Source organism: Canis lupus, chromosome 6, assembly GCF_003254725.2.
Source record: "Canis lupus dingo isolate Sandy chromosome 6, ASM325472v2, whole genome shotgun sequence".
NCBI classification, from domain to species: domain Eukaryota; kingdom Metazoa; phylum Chordata; class Mammalia; order Carnivora; family Canidae; genus Canis; species Canis lupus.
The window spans coordinates 12,723,559-12,750,048 of NC_064248.1; the positions used below are offsets into that span (position 1 = coordinate 12,723,559).

Genomic DNA, 26,490 nt, shown 5'->3' on the forward strand with positions numbered 1-26,490 from the left:
ATGCCCACCCCCCTCAGGCTCCCACTGCAGCCCTGCCTCTTGTACCACACCCTCCCTGCTCTGACCCTGCTACCGCCTGAGGGGCCTCCCCCTGCTGCTGCTGCATTTGCATCCCTGCAGCTGGGGGTGGGTGGGGGGTGGCTCTCACCCTTACCTCTAGCAGGTTTAACCCAGGCAGCCTGCTCTGAACTATCTTATGCAAACTGAATGCCCCCTGCCACCCTTCCTGCAGCTGCACCCCTGCCCACCTCTGACCTCTCATCTGACCCAGCAGGGTGTGAGCTCTGGGACATGGGATCTGCCTCTGCTGCAGGGCTTGTGTCTTGGCCTGAGCACAGTGCTCATGTGGTGCAGATGCTCAACAGACCCACCGCAGCGGGGGTGTAGGGGGGTCACAGATAGAGGGGACATGTGTTCTTGTGCTGCAGGCACCACGGGCAGAATGGCGGGGATGAGCTGAGCGGGCATGGGCAGGGCCTCACCGTAAGTGCTGCCAGCTAAACTGTTCGTGGGGACCGCATGCTTCCCGTTTTGAGTGACGGCCCGGACAGGGAGGTGGTGCTGCCCAATGGTCACTGGTGTGGCCGGCTGCAGAATGGTGACCGTATGTCCAGGGACCCCTGGGGCCATCTGGCTGGCCACGGTCTGGATGACGCGGCTGGCAGCAGGGATGGTGGCGAACGCGATGGTGGGCTTCTCTTCCAGGCCTACGGGGAGAAGTATATCAGAACCCCGTCCGCCTGACGTGGCCCGGAAGTCGGCTTATGGCGGAAAGGTTCTCAAGCATTGACGCCAAAGAAAAAACACTGCTCTCAAAAGAAAAATCCCACTAAAGAAATATATTTGAAACAAAAGGCAATCAGTAGGGCTAAAGAGAAACATTTAAATACCTTGAACTTTAACCAACCCAAAGTTAATCAGAGAAAGAAAACGTTATTCAGGAAAGAAAAGATTTGTGCTTGGAACCACAGTCTTTCTCTGAAATCCTTCATTGTTGTGACGTTAACGGGCTGCTGTAATGGGGTCAGTGGATGGAGGCCCACAAGCCCAGGAGACTGTGTTCAGCTCAAGGGCTTCCGCTTGGCTTTTGCCATTCTGGCTGCATTTTCAGTACTGACCCTGTGACCCCTTGGGCTTAAGATGCCCAACGTAGGAATCTGTGGCTACTTTTTATTTTTTTACATGATTTCTTAGGACTTCCACTGGGGGCTCCAGAGCAATCACTCTCTGGACTGCAACGATAAGTCCACTACCCAGTGCTGTTACCTCGAGGGCTGTGCGTACTTGCAGGTGCCACCACCCAAGGAAGGTGCGTGTCAGAGGGCAATTGGCATGGATTTAAAAGGACATATGCCCCAAAAAGCAAGTAGCAGGGAGGAGAGGCAGTAGTCTGAGAACTACTGGTCCCCAGAGATAGTCCGTGGCCCCAGCACGGGCTCTGTAGCCCCATGGCCCAGGCTGCAGGGCTAGGTTCCAGAGACCAAGGACGGCCTTACCCATCCCAGCCCAGTGCACGCATGAGCATGTTACCTCTGGCCTCACTGCCCAGGTCCAGCACAGCTGTGCCCGCCGCTTCATGGGCAGCCCCTGATGAGGCCTGGCTGGCGAGGATGTACCCATTGGCAGAGTTGGCGGAGGTGGTGACCACCCTGAGCATGGTGACAGGGGGAGCCTGCTGCACGACGTGGATGGCGTGGCCTGCTGGCTGCTGTGCTGTCACTATGGACGCTGGCATGTAGGCCACGGGCTTCGCCACCAAGCTGGGTGGTCGAGGAGGCACAGCCATGATCACTGGTTGGGCACTGACCGGAGAGCCTGTGTGAAGAAGGAGCATGACCACTGAGGCCTGTGGACTCCCGAGGCTCCATCTTGCCACACCGGATAAAGGGACAAGACCATTCTTACCAGGTGCACTTTGGGAATACCGATACTCTGGAACGGAAGCTAACTTTGACCCAAAGTCAGGGTCGTGTGGAATGGGTGAGCCCTCTCGAGACAGGCACTCTGGGGTCTGCAGGCCACTAGAACGAGGGGACATTAGCCCAGGGTGAGTGGGTGAAGCTGGAGCACTCCTGAGAAAAAAAGAAGAGAAAGGACCATCCAAGTAAGTAAACGAGGTAAGAAACTAAAGTGTCGAACAAAACATAAACATTGTAACATCCATCTTACATGGCACCTCTGTCAGCCTTTCCTGATGCTTCTGTCCTCACGAGGCATTTCCAACACTAGCGTAATGTTCCATGGTGACAATGAGCTACCCGATAAACAGAACAGCAGCCAGGCACTGAAAGCCCCAGTAAGTGGGAGGACACTGCATTATTTGTGGTTTCCCAGCAAAAGCCACAACCCCAAGCATTTACTTCCTGAAGGGGACCAGCCAGTCTTCCACAAAATGGGCTCGGTGTTACATTAAAAACATAGGCTTTGGGCACACAGCTCTTCATCTCCCACTGTCACTGTCTGCCTAGGTTCTCAACCAGAGCACTGTCATCCAGCTCATGCAGTGAAGGCAGGCCTGCAACCGGATGCACAGCAGGGGACTCACAGTCCCTTGAACAGAACCCTGGGGTCAACACAAATCCGCAGAGGTGGGACGCCGGGGCTGCCTGGAGAGAGCAGTCCTCACACTCTGCATTTATCAGCACCATGAACACCCCCGGTGAATGGTGCTGCCTGCCTCCCCAGACACAGGGGTGCTTGAGGGCACCCTGGTCTCCTCGGGCACAGACCTGGCTGCCCACCCCCACCCCCTGCCACCCAAGCCTTCCTACTGCTTCTCCCACCTCTTGGCTGGCTCATCTGCCTCCCACCCAGACCTGCAGTCTGTGTGCTTATGCCCACACTCAAACTGGTCATGCTTGGGTCCGTCCCAGCCCCCAAGCCTGTGATGGCTTTCCTTCTGACCACAGGAGCCCAAATTCCTGGCAGGCCCTCTTTAACTCTGTACCAAATCTACCCTACGTCCTACCTGCCTCCCACCCAACACAAACACACCCCCTGCCTCTCTCCTAAAAAATCTAGGTTCTGCAGCCAGGAGAGTCTCTCCCTCTCCTTAATACACAGCTCACACCCACACCCTGCTGGGCCTTCCTTCTGGCCCAAGGTTTTCCTGCCTGCCACTATGCAGGTTCATCAAATCGTGTCCCTAATTCTCAAGTGACCGTGAAGTCAGGCCCACCTTGTCATCCTCCAGAGACACCCCTTATCAGGGTTCCCCGGGCATTACTGGGCGCACAAAGCCAGTTCCATTAACTATGCCCCCAGCTGGACAATAGGCTGGTCTACAAGTGAAAAGTAGTGCCAGTCACTGTTAAGGGGTTGAACTGTGTACCCAGAAACCACCAATGCTTCCCAAGGTATCTTGCTTGGAGTTAGGGTCTTTACTAACTGAGTCATATGAAGTCAATAGGATGGTCCCTAACCTAGTGACTGGCATCCTCAAAGGGGCAATCTAGACAAAAACGAGCCTGGGGAGATGGCAGGGGAGGATGCAGGCAGGGGTCAGGGTGATGCCTGCATAAGACCAGGGGTGCTGGAGATCACTAGCAAAGCTGCAGAGGCTGGGAGAGGCCTGGAGTAGATGCCCTCATGCCTCCGAGGAACGCACCCTGCTGCCAACTTTGGCTGCAGAAGCGTGAGAGAAGGGTACTGGGCATTCAGGCCACCAAGTCTGTGGTCCTCTGCTACTGCAGCACTAGCAAACTCACAGTTCCTCTAACAAAATCTCTCTCAAATTCCTTTTTAAGCAATGGGCCTTTTGGAAAATCTGAGCTCAGCTGGAACGTTCTGAGTTCCTACCTTACCTGTACAACCATCACCTTTGCTCCAATTTTTAGTTTGGTTACAGAACTGAGAATCATGACAGACCCTGTATCAGACATTTCTGGACATCTGAGCAGTCTTTCGTGGAATCACGTCTGACAAACAACGAAGTGCAAAGCACCAGGTTCCAAGATTTCCTTCCAGGGGAAGAATTTCAGAGAGCATCTGTCCTCTATTCTTCACCCATGCCTTCCCTGGACTGGTGACCTCGGGAAGACCTCTGGGCCCTCCATGGGCAGCTTAGCCTGACAGACCGTGCTGACTACAAGTGCATGGAGCAGGAGAGGCCCTGACCAGAGGGCCGACAGAGGCCACATCCCAACATCAGCTCCATCAATGACAAAGCCTGTGTGAGCTCAACAAGCCCTGTTCTGTGTGTCCCTCAGGGTGCAGCATTTCACCAGGGCCAGGGTGGCGGTTTACTGGGTCCCTCCAGCCCTCCTGCTAGTGAGCTTGCTTCCACGGAACCCTGGGAGCTGCAGTCCCCTTCTAACCCCCTTTGGTTTAGGTACTGTTCCCACCATCACCTACGTTTCAGCTTCTGAGAACTGACATGTCAGAGAAGCAGCCAGTGGTGAGTGTACTAACTGTACCATCATAAAGTTCTTTGGTCCTGAGGTGGTCTCGATGGAAAACACAAAACTGCTCCTGTGAATGTGGACAGTGGGAGAAGACAGACTCTGCCCAAGGAGCAGAGCAGGGGCTTACCTGGACGACAGAGGCCCAAAGGGGGTGCGGAAGCAGGAGACACCCCTCTGCCTCCGTTTTCGGAATGCCTGTTCCACGAGCTTAGCTTCTGAGGCAGGGTCTATTCGCCAAAAAGACCCCTTCCCAGGCTCCTCCTGGGAACGAGGGACTTTAATAAAGTAACGGTTCAAGGAGAGGTTGTGTCGGATCGAATTCTGTGGGCAAGCAGAGATACTCACCAATTAGTAAGTCAGAAAACCAGCCCCAAATCTGAACCCCAGCCACAAGACTAGAGGTGATGGGGCAGGTGGCGTTCATGCCAGCGAGAGCACTCCACGGGGCCGCTAGGTGCTCGTATTCTACTGGGCAGTGCAAAGGCACAGTGGTCGTGTTTCCTTGTAAAATTCAACACAGCGTTCCTTGTAGACAAAGTGCAATAGAAGGACAAGCTGGAGTCCAGGAGCGTACTGGTTCGAAGCCTACACTAAGTCAACTGGCCAGTGGGAAGGAGCAACTTTGAGGAAAATGGTCCCAAACAAGTGTGACACAGCTTAGTTATGTCTTGCATGGCCCATGGCATGATGGGACATGTGGGCTGCTGCTGGAGCACGTGTGTACAGTCCATTTCCAACACAGTGCAGCACTGTAAGGTGGGGTGAGCGTGAGGTACATACATACATCCCTCTCCACATCAGAGGGAGAGAAGTCTATGTGGACTCAGGGGGCCATTGCTCATTTTACATGCACCACGGGCCATCAACAGAGACACCCTCTATCACTTTCTGTTCGTCTCACAGAAAACCACAGCCTGTTGACTCCCTTGTTCCAAGACTATGGACTCATCTGGCTTCTTGGGCCCAAGGCCTCACCTGCCAGCCTTTGTCAGCTGTCCGGTAGTAAGGGTAATGCTTGGTGATGTGGGCGTAGATCCCGCTTAGTGTTAGCTGCCTGTCCTGCGCGGACGAGATGGCCTGCACGATCAGCTGAGCGTAGGAGTACGGTGGCTTCGACTCGTCCTGAGAAGAAAGGCGGCATGCCGTTAGCTCCAGAAGGACCTCCAAGCCACCACCCTCACCTCTACCCCGCGTGTCCTGCTACCAATTGGGACAGACTGGAAGGGCGTGCCCACCTAACCTGGTCCCTGGACCACCACCCACTTCCCTGATGTGCATGCACAAAACTAGGGACAGCCATTCCTGCCCCATGCAAGGAAAAATCAAATTCTCATCATACTTTAATTCTGAAATTTCTCCCTCTACAGATTGGTTTAAAAACAGGTATCACAAGAGAATGAGCTGAAATACAAAGTTGTAAGGAAAACCTCGTCGACTAATTAAAACCCTGAAACTGTCCTGTCACCAACAGATGGGACGAGGATAGAATGCTAATGAGGTGCAGAGTGGGAAAGAACAGTGTGCGTGGGGCCTAAGTGTGATGTTGGTAATTGAGCAAATGCTTGCTCTCGGGGTGGGGGGGGATGGGCAGGCAGAGCCAGTGTTCTGCCTCCGAGTGCAGCTCATTTTCAGGCTGGCACCCCAGAAGCCCGCCACCCTCACTGGAGCAGCCACACACAGCCGTGTGTGTGGCTGCTCTGTGCCCCATGCCCGGTCACCACATGGCCATGCGCCGTGAGGCCTGAGACCTTAGGGCTGTCCCCTCCAGACGTGTCTGCCTGCTGCTCTGAGGCGGCCTTTGCTGCAAACTCTGCTGCCAGCTGCAGGTCTGAGGTCACATTCTGAACAAAGCGGTAACCGGATGACCCGGCTCCACGTGGACTGGCCGGGCAGGAGTTGGGAACACTGCAGAGAGAAACAACAGGTCCTAAGTACATGATCCTGAAAAGGAGGAGGACTTGACGTCACAGGATTTCAGGACCCGGCTGGGTGATGCAGGGAGACAGAGAAATTCGACCCCTTTCTTTCCTGTGTTGTCATGACACTGCACCTGGCCTTTGATAAAGGACGGACCAAGTGCAACCAGAAAACAGTCTGCGTCCACGCATGGCAGGTGCGATGTGGGGTATTCTAGCAGCAGTTTCTGCTTGCGGTGGGGAACCGTGGGCCCTGAGAGGCAGGTTTACATGGCAGCCACTCAGCAGGCCCCCTACTCGGGTCCCCACTCCCTCTGCACACAGCCAGCAGTAGGCAGGGCTGACCATGCCCTGCTGCTGCTGTCGCATGCTCACTGTCCACACGAGGGCGCTGTGGGCAAAGGTTGGGGAGATGAAGACTTGAGAGAGGGTGTGAGGACCTCTGGGCCGGACCGCCCCCAGTTTCTTGGTGCCACAGCTACTGCTCCAGCCTCTACTGATGCTGGCTCTCTCTCCTGGGCTGCAGTACCAATCCAAAGTGAGAAACTGCAGCCAAATACATGGGCTGGACACACTCATGGCTCAAGGCCACTCCCAGTTCCAGCGGGTTCTGAGCACACACTGCTGGTGCCAGGCCTGCAGGAACCCTGGCCTGCTTCCTGCGGGAGCTCACCTGGCCCAGCTCACCAGCGACAGGCATTGGCACAATGCCTCTCGTTAACAAGGTGGACTTTGGTTATCAAATTACAACGAAATTCTGATTCTGAAAACTAATTCTGTTACATAATATTCACAGGAAATCAATGCAAACACTAAAAGTGGGTAACAAGCCCAGGTAAGAGGTGCCCCTGCTAGGTGCTGACCAGAGCCCCATTCGCCAGCCTCATGGAGGACCCTGGGTGCCCTGGCCCCTACTGTCCCAGGAGCAGGGACAAGGCCAGTGTGCCCGTACTCCACCTCCTTCAAGTCACAGAGAACTCAGGCCCCTGCCTTCAGGAGAGCTCCTCCAAGGCCAGAACCCTACAGGAACCATCCAGAGGCCCCAGGTTTTAGAGCATGCCCTATGTGCTCCTGCGTCCTCCCCTCTGTCCCATTTCCCCTGCCTAAACATCCTTTCCCTTCTGCCCAAATGACAAGATACCTTCCCAATCCCCAAAACTCCAACTCCGATGCTCACTGACCCAGCTGCCCAGCTCCTTCCTGGAAACGCACCCCACCCCCACCCCAGAACCTTCCTCCTCCCCCAGGCCCAGTCAGCAATCACAGCTCAGAGGCTGTCTCCCTCATGCAACAGGTACTAGGAAGGACAGGACAAAGGGACCTCAGCTGACTCTGGCCATTATTCCTTTGTGGTGAGGAACCTGCGCACACCACACAGCCCCAGCGCAGGGGGATCAAGGCCTGAGCAGAGGTCAGGAGTAGAACGCATCACCAACTGAGCCCCTCAGACATCCCGGATTGCAAGGACTCTTATCTGATAAGTCTTCTTCTCTGCTGGGTTCCCCCAGACACAGCAGAGATAGGTGTGTGAGAACAGACTCCCACAACACAAGTAGGCTTGCTTAGTAAAGGCAGGAAACAGTAATAAAAGCAGCTTTTCTTAACTTAATTCAGAACCAAATATATAAAACCCAAGCTTGTAATGTCAGGGTGGGAGGGGGACAGAAAATCTCTCTCTAGTAACACATTCACACGCTCAGAAGCAGGCTTCTCAAATGCAGCCATTTGGGAAATAAATGCCACCATACACAGCATGAAGCTGTGGTTAGATGGTCACACAACCCTGATGTGAGGGGCTTTTCCTGAAGGTTCTCTGCACTGTGTTCTGCCAAACGATGCAGAAGTGCTGGATGCACCGGGCAAAGGCAGCCCTGTCAACCCTGCTTTGTTCCTGAACACATCCATCGCCCCTCTGACAGAGCACGGTTGGGCAGGTCCCGGCTGTGACCCCAGAGCTGCCCAGCAGGCCTGTCCCAGGAGAACGTGTGTCTGTGCACAGCCTTTCTGGCCTCAGAGCAGCTAGCTCCTCCCTGAACCCCACTCAGCTGTCGCCACAGTCTGGCCTCCACGGAGAGGGCTGTGCCTGGTACCCAGCTGCCCTGGCATCATGCTGCCATCTGAAGAGAAGGACGACAGCAAGATGCCAGGTGAGCTGGGCTCCCAGATGGGCCTCAGAGGGTGAGTGTCAGATGGCGGCCCGGGGGCTTACAGCAAGGCTCTCACACACTAGGGAAGCCCACCAGGATGCTCAGTGTCCCATCCAGAGTTGTATCCTGCCCCACTGAAAATCTCCCTCACTTCTAGCAAAAGCTGGGGGGGGGGGGGGAGTTTGGTTTTTTTTTGGAGTAGGCTTCATGCCCATCATGGGGCTTGAACTCACAACCCTGAGATCAAGAGTTGCCTGCCCTACTGACTGAGCCACAAGGCACCCTGGAAATAATTCTTAAAGTACAAACACACATGTGTAACTCTGAAGGGAATAGGAGAGAGAGGACATGGTAGGGACCTCCTGGGACGCCAGGCTTGAGCAAAGTACTGCTCGCTTTGTGGGTGTGGGGGGTCCCCCACTGCCCAGGTGTGTGGGAAGTCTCAATGTAGGCACACAGTAAAGCAGTAGAGGCCGAGCAGCCGCGACCTACCAGATGTCACACAAAACAAATGCCTGTTCTTCCTGGTTCAAGATTAAAGGTGGAAATGAAACTGAACGCGCACTTTAGACCATTGGTCGCTGATTCTACCTTTGGTGGGAAAATAGCTCCTAAGTCATGCTTTTGTTTCAGGTGAGAAAGGTTTATGGTTTTGGGTGGTGGCTGCTTGGGCTGGCCTGTCCTGCCAGCAGCTGCTCTGGATTGGGGCTGCTGTGGCACCAGGGCAAACCCAAGGACGGACCCCTGTAACCACGCAAGTCATACCTGGCAATGACATTGCATCATATGTTTACAAATATTGGAAAAGAATGAACAGCCTGATGGGAAAAGGTGTTTCCAGGTCTAACTATGATGGTAAGAATTTAAGCTGAGGAAAATGCATGCATTTTTTCTATGCCCATGCATAACAGGGCAGCTGATGAAGTCTGTCCCTGGTGCCCACAGTGAGCCTTTCCCATGGTGTCTGCTGCCACCTGTCCAGGGTGCCCCCAAGCCCTGCAGGGCCCTCAACACCCACTCAGGTGCCTGCCGGTCCTAGGTGCCCTGGGGTTGTGGCATGTGGGGTGGGGGGGACCTGGTGGTGCCCACACAGGCAAGCAGGGGGCAGCAGGGGGTGAAAAGAGCGAAACAGAGTGTGGCCTCAACCCCAGAATGGCACAGACCATGGTGACTAGCTGGTGAGAAGGCTGCTAATGCACTTGCAGAAGACAGGGAAACGTCCTTAGAATTTTAAAAAGAGGAGAAAGGCAAGTTCAGTAAGTATAGCCAGAAAGCCCCCAAAAGGCCCAGGAAGCCACCAGGAACGGAAGGGAGGGCAGTGAGGGGTATGAGCAGGGGGGAAGCTCCACGGAAACAAGAGGGTCATCTCCCGGCGCCCCAAATGCATGGACACTGCAAACAGCGGGTCTGAGAGGGTCTGAGCCAGAGGAGTACTAACCTCTCTAACGACAACACTCAAAGATAGACAGTGATTGTAAGTTGTCAGGAAAAAAAATGTGTCCACAGAGGAGAGAGTGTGAATGGAGGAGAATGATGATTTTCTGGCATGGAAGATTTTTTTTTTTTTTTTTAATTTACCTGTCTTGAATTCTTTCCTAGGAAGCAGCTAGAGGATGTTCCCTGATAAAAACTGAGGAGATCAGGGAAATGGAAAGACAGACTGAGCAGAAGGAGCTCCCAGAATTACCGGGAAGCCGATCCCAGGGTCGGAGGTGCCCCAGGCTGGTCCAGGTAGAAGGAGACTGGGCATCCAAGGAGGGTCTTCCCAACAGGTCGGCATGACAGACGGAGCTGGGAGCGTGGGACACTGATGGGGGCAGAGGGTGGATGTGCCAGTCACAGGGACACCGAGCCTGAACCAAACACAGCAGACAGGCCCAAAGACCCCCCAGGCGGGGACAGCCGGAGCAGGAGCAAGGAAAAGTAGGCACTGCAGCTGGCACAGACAGGCTAAGAAATCGCCAACACTCACTGACCCAACAGTCCTGAGGTGCCAGGGTGGGGACGGAAAACAAAACCCCTAATTTCCACCTAGGAAGTCGACACAAGACACACCGAGAGGCCCAGAGAATCGCATAGTGGGCCATGCAGAGACGAGCAAACACTGGCAGAGCACTGAGGCGGGCAGGGACTGTCCCCGTGGTGCCACCGTGGTGGACATTTTGGTTCTTGTACCCTTTGGTTCTTTTATCCCTTTGATAAAAACCCAACTTTGTAAAAGCTTCAACACAATCAGCATTGGTGCCACCAGCTAGAACCACGCTCAACCGTTATGCGCAATCTGCTGGCCAGCATCTGATCTCCAAGTGAGCCATTGGGAGCATTTAGAGACGTGCCCCGTGCACCTGTCCTGGGAATGGCACAGTGGGGGGAGCTTCATTTTCTGAAATGTCTGAGTTCTGTATACTGCATACAGTCTTTCTGTAGTCTGAAAAAAATAGGAGAACAGGGAAAGAAGGTCCCCAGAGGGCAGCTTCTGAGACCTCTCTTTAGGGATGCTTAAGAATAATGCGATGCTGCGGAATCCTGTGAAGCTCAAAAGCATAGGTCATTTCTGAAATGCATCCTGCCCCGCACACAACAGTCGGCAAGTCATCAGCCCAGACATCACAAGGTGTGTGCATGCCGAGGAGCAGCCCGCCTGGTGCAGACCTTGAGGGGCACGCAGCCCCCGCGCCCACTCAGCTCCTGTTCTCCAGGTTATTCCTGCTTCCTACCGCCCAGAGTGTGAGGCCTGGGAAGGGCCCTCCGTCACTGGGTCATGTGCCCACAGGCCGGGCGACACCCAGAAGGCTCGGCCAAGAACACTTAAAGCATGAACCTTCAAAGGGCCCGTAAGAGGTGTCCATGAACCGGGACACGGCCACCTCCATAAAGATAAGAACTTTCTCTCCACATTCTAGAGCCAAAACACACCGTGGCATGGATTTTGGCAGAAGGGAAAATACAAAGAACATGGAGGGCCGGCCTTTCTGTGTGGATAAGCCAATTTTTATTTCCCTGGACCTCTTGGGCAGGGAAAGGGCCCAGGGCGGGGGGGCAGGGTGGGAGTCCACAGGTACAGGTGCCAGGAAGTGGCCCCCAGGTGAGCCACGGATGACGTGCTCCAAGACCACCAGGTGAGGGCCTCGGCTGGCACGACAGGAAGTGTCTGGAGGCCGAGCTGGGAGCGGTGACGCAGGAAACATCACCCCAAGGAAAGATACGTCACTCCATGGAAGGACCCGCCACCCTATGCAAGGGCCCGTCTGCGGAGGGACACAAGCACTTCTCCTGGGACGGGACAGATGACAGGGAAGGGCGGGCAGCCGAGCTCCAACCACCAATGAGGTGGAACTGCACCTGAAGATGACGGTTAGGGGTGGTTTCATTTTGAAGGCAGTGGCCTAGACTTTGCCAGACTTCCCAGCACAAATTACTCTGGTTTTTGATCTCTACCCTGAAAAAAAAAATCAAGGAAAAGCTTCTTAAAGAAGCAGCTTGTAAAGTCTGGCTCTTAGTGACAACCAGCTCCTCTTTCCTCCCGCTTCATTTCAGCTCTGGCTTTAAAACTCTTAGCTCTGAGGACTCTTTATAGGTTGGTCTCTTGTTTTGTAAAACCCAGAAAACGGTTAATCGATTTCTTCTTCCTAAAAACACTTCTTTGCAAAAAAAAAAAAAAAAAGTCAGCAAAATGCTGCTGAAGACAGCAGAATTTATTTCAAAGAGCATTCATTCATTTTCTGGGTGGAGTACATCAGTGAAAAAAAAAAAAAACACAAACAAACGCCCAAAAACAAAACAAACCCAACCACAGGCGGCCACACCCCCTGGCCCACAGCGCTGGGGAAGCAAAAAAAAAAAAAAAAAAAAAAAAAGGTCAAACAGAAAGGAAGGCGGGCAGGGTCGGAGGGTGGGGCGGGGGCTGTTGGTTGGAGAGAATGTTCCTACAGGGACTCCAGTGGCTCAGAAAACCCTGGAGGGGACAGAGACCCGGGGCAGGGCGCTGGAGAAACTGGGGCCTGGGAGAAAAGCAACCCACACCGGGGCCCCCAGGCAACGCGGGGAGCTGGCCAATAGCAGGAGCAGGACGAGGGAGGACCAAACTAGGAGAAGAGGTGTCCTCCCCTCCCACTGTGTCGTCAGAAGGACGGGCAGCGACAGCCGCGGGGGTGCCAGCCCCCTCCACCCCACCCCTTGCAGAGATGGGCCCTCCTCCCCTCCTCAGTCATGGGAGGGGTGGGAGGGAGCGTCCCAGGGATTAGAGCAGAGGTGGTGAGAGCAGGGGTGGTGGCAGTTAGTAAACCCGAGGCTCCACCCCACCACAGCCCAGGAGAGGAGCAGGATCTTGGCAAGCGAAACCACTGCGGCCTCCGAGGTTTCTAAACACTCGATTGGATTCCACAGTGCCAAGATAAACGGATGTAAACAGAAATCCTCTGTGATATTTAAAGGCCAAAAATGGGAGAGAGGGCTGGTCCCACCATGACTATCTTCTCTCCATATCTTTTGCCAGATGAACAGGAGAAGGGGAGCCCAGGACACAGCGTCCCCCCCCAACCCCACAGCTCCCCCCCAGGGCTGGCCCCAGGGCTGGCCCCTCACAAGCCACACCTGCTTCAAGTCCCAATTCTGCTTCAACAGCTCCCTTAACTGCTTCCGGCTACAGCCTCCCTTCCAACACAAAAACTACAGGAGCGCCCGAAGCCTGGTTTGAATATCTTAACCGGGTGGCTACTGTGTTGATTTGGAATATTACTGGAAGATATATTTATTTTCTGAAGCCCTCCAGGTATAAGCCAACATATTTTTCTCTCTTAGAATGCATCTATTTGGCTGTACTATACACTGATAATTAACAATCCCATGCCGACCAACTGCTCGGGTTTTGCTGGGTGCCAAAGGTCCTCCACGACCAGCCCCTCACTGCCCAGGACCAGCCCCCAGCTGCCAGCGGCACAGGCGTGAAACATTGCTGGTCCCTGTGTCCACTGCTGCTTTACAGTACTGCTGGGTAAAGGGGTCAGCACAGGCAAGTTTCGGTATCAGCTTCACGGAGATGTCATTCCCCCATTAAAGAACTGAGGGGTTTTCGGTATACTCAAGAGTTGTGCAACCATCACCACGGTTTGATTCCAAAGCGTTTGCATCATTGCCCCAGAAACAAATGCCATACCAGCTGGATGGCACTTCCTCTGACCCCCAGCCCCTGGCAACCACTTGCCAGTCTTTCTCTAGATCCGCCTGTTCCAGCATTTCCTATCAATGGATCATAACGGTGTGCGGTCTTTTGCATCTGGCTGCCTTCACTCTGCATTATGTTTCCATGGGTCATCTGAGTTATGCCAGGTGTCAGCACTTCATTCCTTTTTTTATGGCCAAACAACATTCCATTGTAAATATTCCACATTTGACTTAGCCGCTCATTAGATGACAGACATTTGAGTCGCTTCTGCTTCGGGGCTATTATGAATAATGCTGCCCTGAGCCCTTGTGTGCAAGCTCTTGCCTGAACCTCCTGCTGCTCAGGTGAGTGGCTGGCTCACAGAGTGGCCCTTCAGCACTGCGAGGAAGAGCTGGACTGTTTTTCCACGTGGCTACACCATCTCACTATATACGACTTCTTACTCACAGATGAACTACACACAGGTAAGCAAGTGTAGGAACATTTTCATGGCGTGACCATAAAACTCAGGTTCTAGAATAAGTTCAAGTTAGCCGCCTGAAACAACAATGGGATCACATGATCAGTTTGGGGTTTTAAAGCAGAGCCATTCTAGAAACCTGAAATAAATGCAAGTAGTAGTTGAGACACTGCAGGCCCAGTGCTAAGTACAGGACCTAACGCACTCCTGGGTTTTGGTAAGCAGCTGCTTGTCCCCGTCTGCCAGAGTTGGGACCTCTGAGTTTCCCTTTACAACAAGGTAAACAAGGCCCAATGAGGCAGCAGGGGCCTGCCTCAGTTGCCCCTAGTTCTCTATTAACTAGATACTTGGCTAGAGCCAGAATTTGGGTCCTAGTCTTGAGTTCCAGGCCACGTCCCGTTCAGCACTGTCCCTACCATTCTCTCTGTAAGAGCAAGTCACACCTACTCACTGGCTCTGCAGGACACCAATTCCAAGCCAGCTCAATGTATACTGTTCCCAGTATGTCAGCAACACGTCCCGGCAGGAAAATAAGAGGCATGGGTGAGGCATGATTATTACAGAAAGAATGGGGGATACGCAGTTCTAGAACATGAGGACCTCTGGAGCAGGGACACTCAGTGAGGGAAGGCACAGCATCCGACAAGACGGCTGCAGAGACAGCAAAGCTCCCGCCACTGGAGCAGCCATTTTCAAAGTGTGGCTCAGGGGCCCCTGTAGGAAGTGATGTGACCTGCCTTTTCCAGGTCTGACATCTACACCGATGACACACTGGCCATGGGGGAGGCTGCTGGTGCTGTGGTGGGAGCACCAAAATGCACAGTGGTCACTGCACCCCAGGGGTCATACACGCAGTAAAAGGAAAGCGAGTTTCACTGAGAATGTCCTTAACAAAGTTCTAAAATAGTTTAACATGTATAAATCTTGACCCTGAGACAGGTAACAGAATGGGTAGAAGGCAGGACTTGCGTGGCACTGAGTCAAGAGCCTGGCTAGTCTCCATCTATGTAGATCTCCCTGAAACCTTCCCCTACAGCTTCTTTGTACATCATGCCAATGATGAGAACATTTGAGGATGTTCCCTCCTTCAAAATCCAGAGCGATTCCTAAAACTTCACCAATAAAGTTTAGAAAAACAAAGTTCAAATCCTGATATGCAGATATGACTTGAAAATATTTTCAATGTCTTAAAAAAAAAAAAATCATGCCTGTGCTTTTTTTTTTTTTTTTAAGAAAGCCCCTACTACACAGAACTGCAAACTGAAAAGTGATTAAGGAGGCAGGGACTTCTCACTCTGTGACAGAATTCTCCAGAGATTTTCTTTAAGTCGTCAAGTCCCTTGATGCACTTAAAATAGTTCCAAAATTTCCATCCCTGTGCAATTTTCCAGAAACACACAGAATGCTGTATAAGACCTAGAACTTCTGTGTCATCTTCCTCTTCCTCTGTGGAGGGGACTGTGTGGCCCAGGCTCACGGTGGGCTGCGCACAGGCCAGAGGAGGTCACTCACCTGATGGTGCCAGTTGGGGACGGGATGGGGCTGACCAAGCTGCGGAGATCCGGCTCCGGAATGTGAATCTTCAGAGGGGAGATCTGCGGGTAGAGGGGCCGGAGGGGAGACGCCGGGGCTTCCTCCTGACGGTATAGTGATGTGAACTGGATCTTTATGGCCGTGCTGGGGAACCGAAAAGTGCACCTGTAACAAGAGAGAGGACACAGGTCAGTGCAGAACAGGCGGGGAGAAGGCGGAGGTGGGAGTCGGCAGAGGAATGTTCTAGGTCACCACATAACTGCCTTCTGTAACAGAACCCCACCGTCATTTTGTAGTTCAGGGAGTGAACCAAAAATCCTATGTGTGCTGCTTTCATCAGGACACTTGCTAACACTGATATGGGTCTTCCTTTTCTTGCACATGTGAAGAGAGAGTTATGAACCCAGGTGAGTCCCTAGCAGAGGCTCTGACACACAGAGTTATTTCCCATCTACCAGCATGGCCGCTGGGTACCCAAGCTTGTTGAGAGACTGAAATTCCATGATTACCGTTCATGCAGCAAGTGGAAAAGACAGACACCCTATGACAAGCAGCATCCTCAGCATCTCAGTTTCTCTACTGGCAGGTGACTGCATGCAAACCAACCCAGCCTCACATATCCAAGTCACACCTTGTGTGTGCCACAGGAACCCTGGGTCGCCTGCCTCCAAGGAACATCTACCTGTAAAATCTGGACGTTACTTATCCAGCACACTTACCTTCTAGACGGACAAGTCCTTAACAGGTTGCTAAGTGCAGGACTTAGTTACAAACAAAAACACAAAACCAAATGAGAACAGGCTGCCTGTGCAGAGACAAGCGACAGTCTTGCCTGTAGCAATTGCTTAGATAAGGCTCTTTGTAAAATATGGGGGGTGTCGTGGGGCGGGGCCTGGAGAGGATGGATGTAAACTCCCACCTTTGGTGCTCTCCCAGTAGTTCTGGAAAGGTGCTCAGGTTATGCCAAGTGATTCACAGCTCGAGAAGTGTGAAAGTCCTCCCCAGCGTGACCACACGAAGCCTCCGCCAGCAGGCTGCTGGTTCACTCCTGCTCATGTTATTTGTTTACATAGCGAGTACACCTCCAAACTCCCAGGGACGCAGTAAACACCCTCTTCATCTGAATTCCCTTTTTTCTCTTAGTAAAATAGTTTTTAAAAAACTAGATTTAAGAGTAGGTCAAAACAGGTTCTGGGCACCCAAGAGGCAGTGAGTGTCTGTGAGCCCACAGGAGTACTCTTGAGCTTTCCACGCTCATGAAATGACTCAGCAGCATATGCAAGCGTCTGCTCTAACAGTCAGGCTGCCTGCAACTTCCAGAGAAAGTCCGTAACTCAAACCGGCTGGACTGGCCAGTACGGATTCTTCCAGAGACACCCAAGCAAGAGCATGAGGACTGGGGGTCTTAGCCAAGGTGGGGAGCAAAGTACCAGGCTGCTGTTGAACCCACAGGTACCAGCTTCATAGTTCCAAACCTAAAATGAGAACGAAGGCGTTCTGACACCATTTCCTGATGCTGCACTAGTTCTGGGAGATGCAGTCTAAGCACCAGCGTTAGGGTGGGGGTTGGGGTATCTGTCCTGTCATGTCAACATCACCCCCAAGGTCCTGCGTAAGGCCCCTCGTGGCCACTTAAACATATTCTGCAATTTTCCTCTTGTAAGCCATAGTTAAAGAAACGTTTGATGTTGCTCCCACTTTCCTTAGTTTTCCCGCAACCCAGCAGAAATTTCCTTCATCAGTACTTTGGCTAAAAGTTACATCACACATTTTCCTCCTGACGCTTTCTGAGGCCTCCAGTCTCCCCAGACCTGGAGGCCTGTCAGCTCTTGTAGGACTCAGAGCCGAGCCAGCATCTGTCCCAGCTCATGGCCAAGGATGGGCTGCCGTCTCCAAACCAGAGAAGGAAGGAAAGAGTTTGGAACCTGGGAGATGCTTGAGGGCTACACACACACACACACACACACACACACACACACACGCACTCATGCATTCACACACACAGGCACACACGTGCACACACGCACCCGCATGCAGCCCCGTCCTACAGTGTTCAATACGGAAGCAGTAATGATGAGTATTTAAAGGCACTGTGTCTGTCTTTTACCATTGGTCTCTTCCTTCATCAGCTGCAAATCAACACAAGCTACATTCTACTACCTGCCAAAAGGGCACACAGCTGGAGTTCTGACATCCCACACCGTGAAAGTCCTCATGCTAACACAAGATCATAGCATCCTACAATCATCAAGGCAACCAGAAAGAGGATGTGGCTTCTGGCTTATGGCAGAGGTCACAAGGCAGAACGGAATGTCAGAAAACAGGGTTTCAGGTGAAGACAAGAGCTAGCATAGAATCCTTGGAATGGGGATGGGGAGGCCAGGCTCCAGGCCAGCTGGGGCTGCACCACCCCCACACCACAGTGTGATTCTCAGGAGGTGAGTGAGGTGCCCGGGGTGGGGGTGGGGGGCCCACTGCTGAGTCCCCTGTGAGGGCGAGGTGTAGGGTGGAGACTGACATGGAAGGAAACAGCATACAGGAAGAAGAGTGGCTTAGAACCTCTAGTGAGTTTACTGCCTTGGCCTCTGTAGTTGTGTGTTCTTTGCTAATAAAACAGGAGACTCTGAACAGACACTTTCCAGTTCAAAAACAAAGATTCCAGATAATATGTGCACACAGGTGGAGTTTTTAGTAAAATCAAACACAACATTTTGTAGGTCAGGGATTTGGGTTAGCAAATTAGTAACAAAATCAAACACCATCTATAACTGATTCAAACGGGCCAATTTCCTACCGTAAGAGTCATTTCCAATTACGGTTTAACAATAAACATTTTCATATTATTTACTGCAGCAGCTATTTCAAAAGCAGCTCCTGACTCACTCTTCCAGAAATTATCCTGAGGCAAACTGTCTCCTACCTAAGAGGAAAAACACTAGGAAGCTACTTAATTTTAAACAGGCATCTCTCCCCAGGGTGCTCCCGGGTTCACCAATTACTTCTCTCCCTATAATATTTTCATTCCGGTTTAGGGCCCTGGTTGTGGAGTTTTAATGAGCATGTTTTGCAATTAAAGCTATTCTCTTGGAGGTGCTTCACATTTGACCTGATCCCAACCACACACTGCGCGCCCGCCTTCAGCGCGAGGTATCCCAGCCTCGGGTGGGCGTGTGCACTCTAGCACTCACTGCCCCAGCCTGGAGCACAGCTCTGGCAAGCAAGCACCTACACTGGGAGGGACAGCACTTCAGATCTCTCTCCAGGATCCCTGCCCTATTGTCCAGAGACAGAGGAGTTGGGGGGCAGCCCAGGGCTGGAGGCAATGGTGGGCTGGCTGTCAGGGGTGAGACATATATTCTAAAATCAACTGTGGTGGTAGCTGTGCAACTGTGAACAGACTCAAAACCACTGACCTGGACAATTTGAGTGGGTTAGCTGCCTGCTATGTGAATTACATCTCATTCAAGCTCCTCTGAAATGTTCTTGCTCTAGAGTTCCCATACTTAGGGTCTCCCCGAGGCTTGCACAGTCCCTGGGGCCACATGCACAGTCCCTGGGCCCACATGGGAGCCAAAGGCTCCTGGAAGTTGAGGCAAATCAACATCCTGTGGTTGCACATGAAGCCACTGTCTTCAACAACAGGTCAAAGATCACAGCATGGAAGGCTGCTTCTGGTCCTGCTCAGGCATGAAGGAGCCTAAGTGATTTGGGGGTGACTGGGGTGCTCACTTTCACTTCCATCTGGTCCTTAGGGAGGAATCCCATCACCTGCCCCACCAGCTAGGAAATTGTTGGAGATAAAAAGAGCTTGTTTAATCCTTATTGATATCAATATAAATACAGTGATCTTCATTCTAGACATAAGAAAAAGGCAGAATGGGGCACCTGGTGGCTTGGTCGGGTAAGCATCTGCTTTTGGCTCAGGTCAAGATTTCAGGGTCTTGGGGATCCCTGGGTGGCGCAGCGGTTTGGCGCCTGCCTTTGGCCCAGGGCGCGATCCTGGAGACCTGGGATCGAATCCCACATCGGGCTTCCGGTGCATGGAGCCTGCTTCTCCCTCTGCCTGTGTCTCTGCCTCTCTCTCTTTCTCTCTCTGTGACTATCATAAATAAATAAAAAAAAAATAAAAAAAATAAAAAAAAAGATTTCAGGGTCTTGGGATCCCTGGGTGGCACAGCGGTTTGGCGCCTGCCTTTGGCCCAGGGCGTGATCCTGGAGACCCGGGATCGAATCCCACGTCGGGCTCCTGGTGCATGGAGCCTGCTTCTCCCTCTGCCTGTGTCTCTGCCTTTCTCTCTCTCTCTCTGTGTGACTATCATAAATAATAAATCAAAATTTAAAAAAAGGGGGGGAAAAGATTTCAGGGTCTTGGGATTGAGCTCCACATAGGGCTCCCTGTTCAGCAGGGAGTCTGCTTCTCTCTCTCTCCCTCTGCCCCTCCCCCTGCTCATGCTCTCTTGCTCTCTCTCTAATAAGTAAATAAAATCTTAAAAAGAGAGAGAGAGAGAAATAGGCAGAGAGAGAAGAACTCTTTGGGGACTGGATGCATGGGGAAGTGAGCATCAGTGTACACAAGGATGCTGATGTGGCTTTTAGTGGCTCCAAGCAATGGGCTGTGGGAGAAGGAATGCCACATCTTTCTCAAGCAGCTGCCATGTGGCTGGAGATCGGGCACCAGCCCGGCAAGCCTATGGCTTCAGGAGGCCTCAAAGAAGTCACCACTCAAGTGAGACAGGCAGAGATGAGGCCAGGGAGCTGGTGGGCAGAGATCCTTCCAGAATGCAGACACAGGGCCTGGCCCTGTGGGAACTGGCATGAACAATGTCTATGACTAGTGAGTGTGCTTCTTGCTCTTCTCTTTTCCAACTGAAGAGTTGGGGCCACCTCCCCTTTCCTTGTGCTCAGCTCAGCATTTCACAGAGGACCACCTGTAATGCTATGATGGAGGGATGCACTAGTCACCAGAGATCCTATACTTTATAGGGTGTCGTCATAAGCGGGACTTGAGGCTGCCTCCTTTGATAAGGAGGAGTGTTTTTATTTTGGAAGACGACAGACAAATACATGGGTGGTTAAAAGGCAGACTATGACAGAGGCAGCTAGTTCCCTGGATACACATCCTACAGTGAATAGTTTCAGCTGGGCACACAGTCGCCCAAATGACAATGCTTCGCTGCCTCTCCTGCAACCATGAGACCGTGGTGGTTAATGGGATGCAAATAGGCATGCCATGAAGAAGAACAGAATGTCTTCTTCACTTTTTCCTTTTCAATGGCCAGAATGAGGATGTGATGGCAGGAGCTGCAGCAGCCAGAGTAGGCCATCAGATGGACACTGGGTAACACAACAATGTAATAGAAAAGGCCTAGGAGCTGCTGTAGCAGCTTATGTTAAGACTGTATCAACTTCACCCTTGTTATTTTGACCTTGGTTACCAAAACCAAAACTATATCCTAACTGTAAACAGCTAAAGAGCTCCCTATGGGGAATCGCTGAACAAACTATGGTGTGTACTCAGAGACAAACATTATGTGGCCATTTACTGGGACACTTTCATCACTGCACATCTTTGGGCAAGTCTCTTAATGCACCGGCCTGCTTTCCTCATCAAGGAGCACAGGGTATCCTTAGAGCATACTTCACAGGGTTCTTCAGAGTATTAAGCAGAATGGTCTAAGCAAAGTGACTAGAAGCACACACAGAATCCAGGCATACCAAGAACTCATAAAGTGCTGGCCCACAGAGGAGTGTGATACTTGGTGATGAAGTGCAGAGACCAAATAGCTGACTCGTGAAGACAGGCTTGGTTTGAGAATGAGCTGTGGGAATAGTGTGGGGGGACCTGGGAGGTCTCTTCAAATGCATTGACAACACTGAGTGTGAGGCCTGGCACACAGTGAGCAGCCAATGGCACACGGATGTTCTTGTGAGCAGAAGAGACGGGAAAGACGGATGAAAGATCCTTGGGCCTTTCAGGACCCCACACTCATATCAAAACATTCTTTCAGTGTTGCTACAATGTCCTTTAAGAAATGAAATATTCGGGGATCCCTGGGTGGCTCAGCGGTTTGGCGCCTGCCTTTGTCCCAGGGCGCAATCCTGGAGTTCCGGGATCGAGTCCCGCGTCAGGCTCCCAGCATGGAGCCTGCTTCTCCCTCCTGCTGTTATCTCTGACTCTCTTTCTGTCTATGTCTATAATAATTCAATCAATCAATCAATCAATCTTAAAAAAAAAAGAAAAGAAATGAAATATTCGTGAATGGGGGGAGGGAGCAAATACTTAATAACCAACCCTTTAGAATTATGCAAGGTGTGACAGGTCTTCCAGAAACCTCATGGAGGATTAAACCTGGCCCAGTTCCACCGTGTGCTCCTGCCCCAGGGGGATTGAGAACAGTGGAAACACTGCCAGGCCTCCTGTTCTGAAGGCAGGGCTGGGAGGCACACAAAACATGACTCAACAGCCCGCAGAGCCCCTCCAGCCCGCCCCTCCCTTCCCACCCTGCTCCAGACCCTTGTTCCAGGTGGAGGCAAAGAGGAAGCTTTCCCAGGGTGGGCCCAGCCCACAGCGGTTCCCATGTACCTACGTCTGGAATTAGAATGCCAGGGGAGCTAGAAGCTCTGACTTTCCTAAGAACTTGGGAGAAAAATAAGACTGTTCAGGAAATGGGTTTGTAAAACTTTTACATATACAATCCCCACATCAAAGGATTCTGACAATCATTTTTTTTTAGCCTAAAAGATCTATTTTTACTAATACTTTAATGCATTTGCTAGAACAGCCAAAACCGCAGAAGGGAGGCTGCAGCCATGGGGGCTCGTCAGGCCATGGGGACCACCTTCATAGTGAAGCTAAGGATGCACATCACAGGCAGACCAAAGGGGCAGGAATAAGCTAGAACTAGGAAGCTAGAACAAGGAAGAGCCAAGGGAAGCAGATGGCCGAAGATTCGGGAAAGTGCGAGGACTGTTGTCCCTGACCAGGCACCAGCTTGGTGAAGTCCTTGACACACCAACAAAAACTCAAAACCCAACCTTCTCTGCCTGGTCTTCGTCCCTCCTCTATGAACCGAGGCTGTGATCTTGACTGCTTGCCAGCTCCCTCCACCTTTGCACTGACCCCTCAGCCTTGTTTCCTCAGGCTGGTTGACTCACACAGCTGTGACCCCGGCCAGCCAGAGCAGCCTGGGAGCAGGTGGTCACAGGCTCGGTTCTGATCCTATCCACACGCTCAGCTCTGGGTCCCGGTCAGCGCAGTAACAACTTGGGTGTGGGAAACATACACGGCAAATTAAAGAATACATGTTGAGAAGTAACTTTGCTTCCTTCTGTAAAGATTTTTATTTATTTATTAGAGAGAAAGAGAGCAAGGGCGCACATACACAAAAGGCGGAGAGGTGGATGGAGGGAGAGGGAGAAGCAGGTGCCCCACTTAGCAGGGAGCCTGACAGTGACTCAATCCCAGGACGCTGGGATCATGATGTGAGCAGAAGGCAGACACTTCAGGGACTGAGCCACCCAGACACCCCTGCTTTCTTCTTTATGTTTTCAAACGTATGGTCTGTTTTCTTTTTAAAAATAAACAATATATTTATAATCAAGCCAAAACTATTTCTACAGAAAAAGAAAAAAAGGTTGCAGGATACTCAAGCCCCTGTGGTAAATGCTAAAACACAGAAATGCAGCCAAAGGCCTGGTCAAAGCCAGGGCTCCTTGGTAAAAATAGAGGCTCCGCCCTCACCTGAGAAGCCCGAGTAGAGAAGGCAATTAGATGGGGGCCCCTGGAGGCTGGCTGGGTGCAGCTGTGATGACCCTCCCGTGTCTCACACAGCTTGCTAAGTGGGGCTCACGGCAGTCCTGGGCATCCCTCTGCAGGAGGTGGCCAAGGGGGCACACCTTGGGGTTTCTGGCCCCTTCAAAATTATTTCACCCTCCTTCCTTGGGAGCAATGTCCTGCTCCTAGGAGACTCCTACCAGCTGCAGAGAATTTGAGGTTATTTCTACAGTATCACCTGGAGGATTTGAGGTAACTTCTACAGTGTTACTCGGCTGAGGCTAGAGGCTCACCAGTGACTGTGAGTCATCTGGGTGGGGGAGAGCCCAGAATCTAGGTGTCCAGTGGGCATTGCCCAGGAGACAACTACTCCTCATAAAGCCTTGTTCTCAGGCATGTTTGGGAAACTGCCGAAGACCCTGATGAATGCTGGCCCCAGGAGGAAGCCTGCCAGCTCTCAGAACAATCCTGAAATGACCCACCACTCCCATCTGGCACTGAGGTCCACCCTCCACATGGCCGTTTCTCTCCTGCCATATAGAAGGGACACAGAGCACCCCAGCAGAGCTGTGGGCAGCGCAGGGTAAGGATCCCTAGGGGAAGGTCCCCAGGGTCTTCCCAGGGACACTCTTATGCCTTTGTGGGGATGTACTGGGTTTAAAACAAACCAAAAGTTTGGTTTGCCTCACTGTGTAAGGCAAGCTCCTGAGCTTTACAGTTTGGAAAGTCAATGGGGCAGAAAAGTAAATACCTTCTAGACTTGCCTGAAAATCATTGAAGACCATCCAGCTGGGTGAATAGAAGAACCACAAAGCTCAGAACCACCACCTCCAGTGTCCTGGCCTCCTTAAGGTCAGTGTCGGACTGAACAGACCCTGGAGGGCCCGTCCTGTGCTGCTTGGCTTTGATGCAGACCTCAAGACTGGACCCTATGGATGGCAGTCACAGAAACACCGGGGCTCTATGTGCCGCGAGCAACTCCAGTTCTCTTTTACCTTTTCCTTCCACTCAATTTAAGGAAAATACTCCAGGAAGTCCAGCTGGCCTGACCCACAGATCTTACCATGCAGACATAGCACTTAAGTCATCACTAGTTCCTGGGAGCCAGCCATGAAGTACAGGACACAGCCTTGTCCTAAGGGACCTATACTCTTCAAGACTCTGTTCTGTTGGTCCCCGCTCCTGGTTCTGGGCTGCTAACTGCCTGGGGCAGGGTGCTGACCACACTACGGCCGCTCTGCTCTCCTGGCACACACACAGTGCATGCAACACAAGTTCACCATGACCTATTTCTGGAATCGAAAGTCAAGAGGTAAAGGCATATAAAACAGCATGTGGGTACAAGGCAGGGGGAGATAAATTCTAATCTAAGTGCTGTAAGAGCCACGGCATGATGGAGGGGGGACAGCTAAAACTTGGCCTCCATGGAATTGACAAGCCACAGAAAAATGATTAGAATTTTCTGGTCTTAGATTAACTTTGCAAGGACATGGACAATATACCTTCACTATGTTTAGTAGAGCCAACTGGCTGAAGAATCAGAGAACGTGCGGTAGGCAAGGGAGGTCCATCACTCCATCACTTGGGGTGGGCCAGGAGCCGCTGACTCAGCCGCTCCAAGCACGTCTACACTTTTTAGAGAGTCTCTGGCGGAGATGGCAGTGTTTGTGGTGGCCCCGTGTGCCGTCTGGAGGCTGGAGTCACTCCACCAGCAGACCCCCCAGCCATCCTTCTGCCAGGCTGCCAGAGGTCACGGTGTCATTGAAATGGGGGGGGAAGGGGAGCAGTCTGTGCCATGACTGTAACCTGTCTGTTATAACAGCCCTCTGATCCCTGGGTGGCGCAGCGGTTTGGCGCCTGCCTTTGGCCCAGGGCGCGATCCTGGAGACCAGGGATCGAATCCCACGTCGAGCTCCTGGTGCATGGAGCCTGCTTCTCCCTCTGCCTATGTCTCTGCCTCTCTCTCTCTCTCTCTCTCTCTGTGTGTGTGTGTGACTATCATAAATAAATTAAAAAAAAAAAAAAAAAAAGATGGCTGCCCAGACTGCCCCCTGTCACACAGCTTCCCCCTCAACTCCTGGAAAAAGAAATCACCACACAGGATGTAACAGTCACATTTACACTTGGAAATTCTTCACAGAGAGCACTGGTAATGCATAGACCCCCACCCCACAGGGGACAACATCCAGGTGACATTAGGAATTTTGGACTGGTCGGGTAGGACACTGCCAGCCACTGGAATGTGGCACCGAAGATTTCCATATAAGGAAAATTTATAAAACTGAAGGTCTTCTGCCTAACTCTTAACATGAAATTTAATAATAATGATACATTAGTAGTCAAAACCTAGTATCTGCTGTTATTAAGTGTGCCAGGTAACCATGCACCAAACGAAGGCTCTACTACATACATCAAGTAATCAAAACACCCCATTTTTCCAGACACTAGTTTTATTTAAATACGTGTATTTTGAGGATATTACAGAAAAGGCCACTGTGTTATCACTCCTTCTATAAAACAGAGGAGGAGAAGGGACAAAGCAGCTGTTGAACTGTGTAGGAGGGGATGAGAAACAGAAAACAAAGCAGAAATCAGCTCTGCATGCTGATCTGGATTCTGGAAACTCAAAGAGGCACAAGTTCAATTTTGTTAAACTTGGCAGAGGAAAAGCTTCCAGAAGCTGAAGGCAGAGCCTGGAAGGGCCTGCCAGAACGGCGTCACCACCACAACCGCCAAATGGAAGGTCTGTAGCCAGGCTTGTCCTTCCACAGGGAAGCATGAGTTTGCCAACAAGGGGAATGTTCCAGGCAAACCCACGAGGCCTCCCGTCCCCACCTCACACTGGCATTGCTATCCAAGTCAAAAGTTAGATTTCAAGATTTTCTCTTTTGATGTCCTCAAAGCAGCAAACCTCGAGAGAGAACCCTAAAATATAAACCTCAAGTATACCTCCCAAGAGTAAACAGGCCTTGCTGTTTGTATTTGTTTTTAAGGTTCCGTTTGTCAAAACACAACAGGGCTGGCGTCTGCATGCCTGACAAATCACATCCTTGCTTTATCAAGGCCAAGCTCAGTTTACTTTCCTAATTTGGA

The 26,490-nt window shown here is 51.8% G+C and overlaps 1 protein-coding gene across 1 annotated transcript in view; it reads right to left on the minus strand.

Annotated features, from left to right (window-relative positions):
* Window positions 1–26,490, minus strand: part of FOXK1 (forkhead box K1) — a 67,954-nt gene that overhangs the window by 7,497 nt on the left and 33,967 nt on the right. The window contains exons 2-8 of the mRNA XM_025426322.3: window positions 15,603–15,788; window positions 6,152–6,308; window positions 5,379–5,525; window positions 4,531–4,724; window positions 1,906–2,072; window positions 1,531–1,815; window positions 483–707 (exon numbers count right to left, since the gene is read on the minus strand). Coding sequence (XP_025282107.2) covers window positions 483–707; window positions 1,531–1,815; window positions 1,906–2,072; window positions 4,531–4,724; window positions 5,379–5,525; window positions 6,152–6,308; window positions 15,603–15,788 — 1,361 coding nt within the window. The remainder of the gene's footprint in view (window positions 1–482; window positions 708–1,530; window positions 1,816–1,905; window positions 2,073–4,530; window positions 4,725–5,378; window positions 5,526–6,151; window positions 6,309–15,602; window positions 15,789–26,490) is intronic.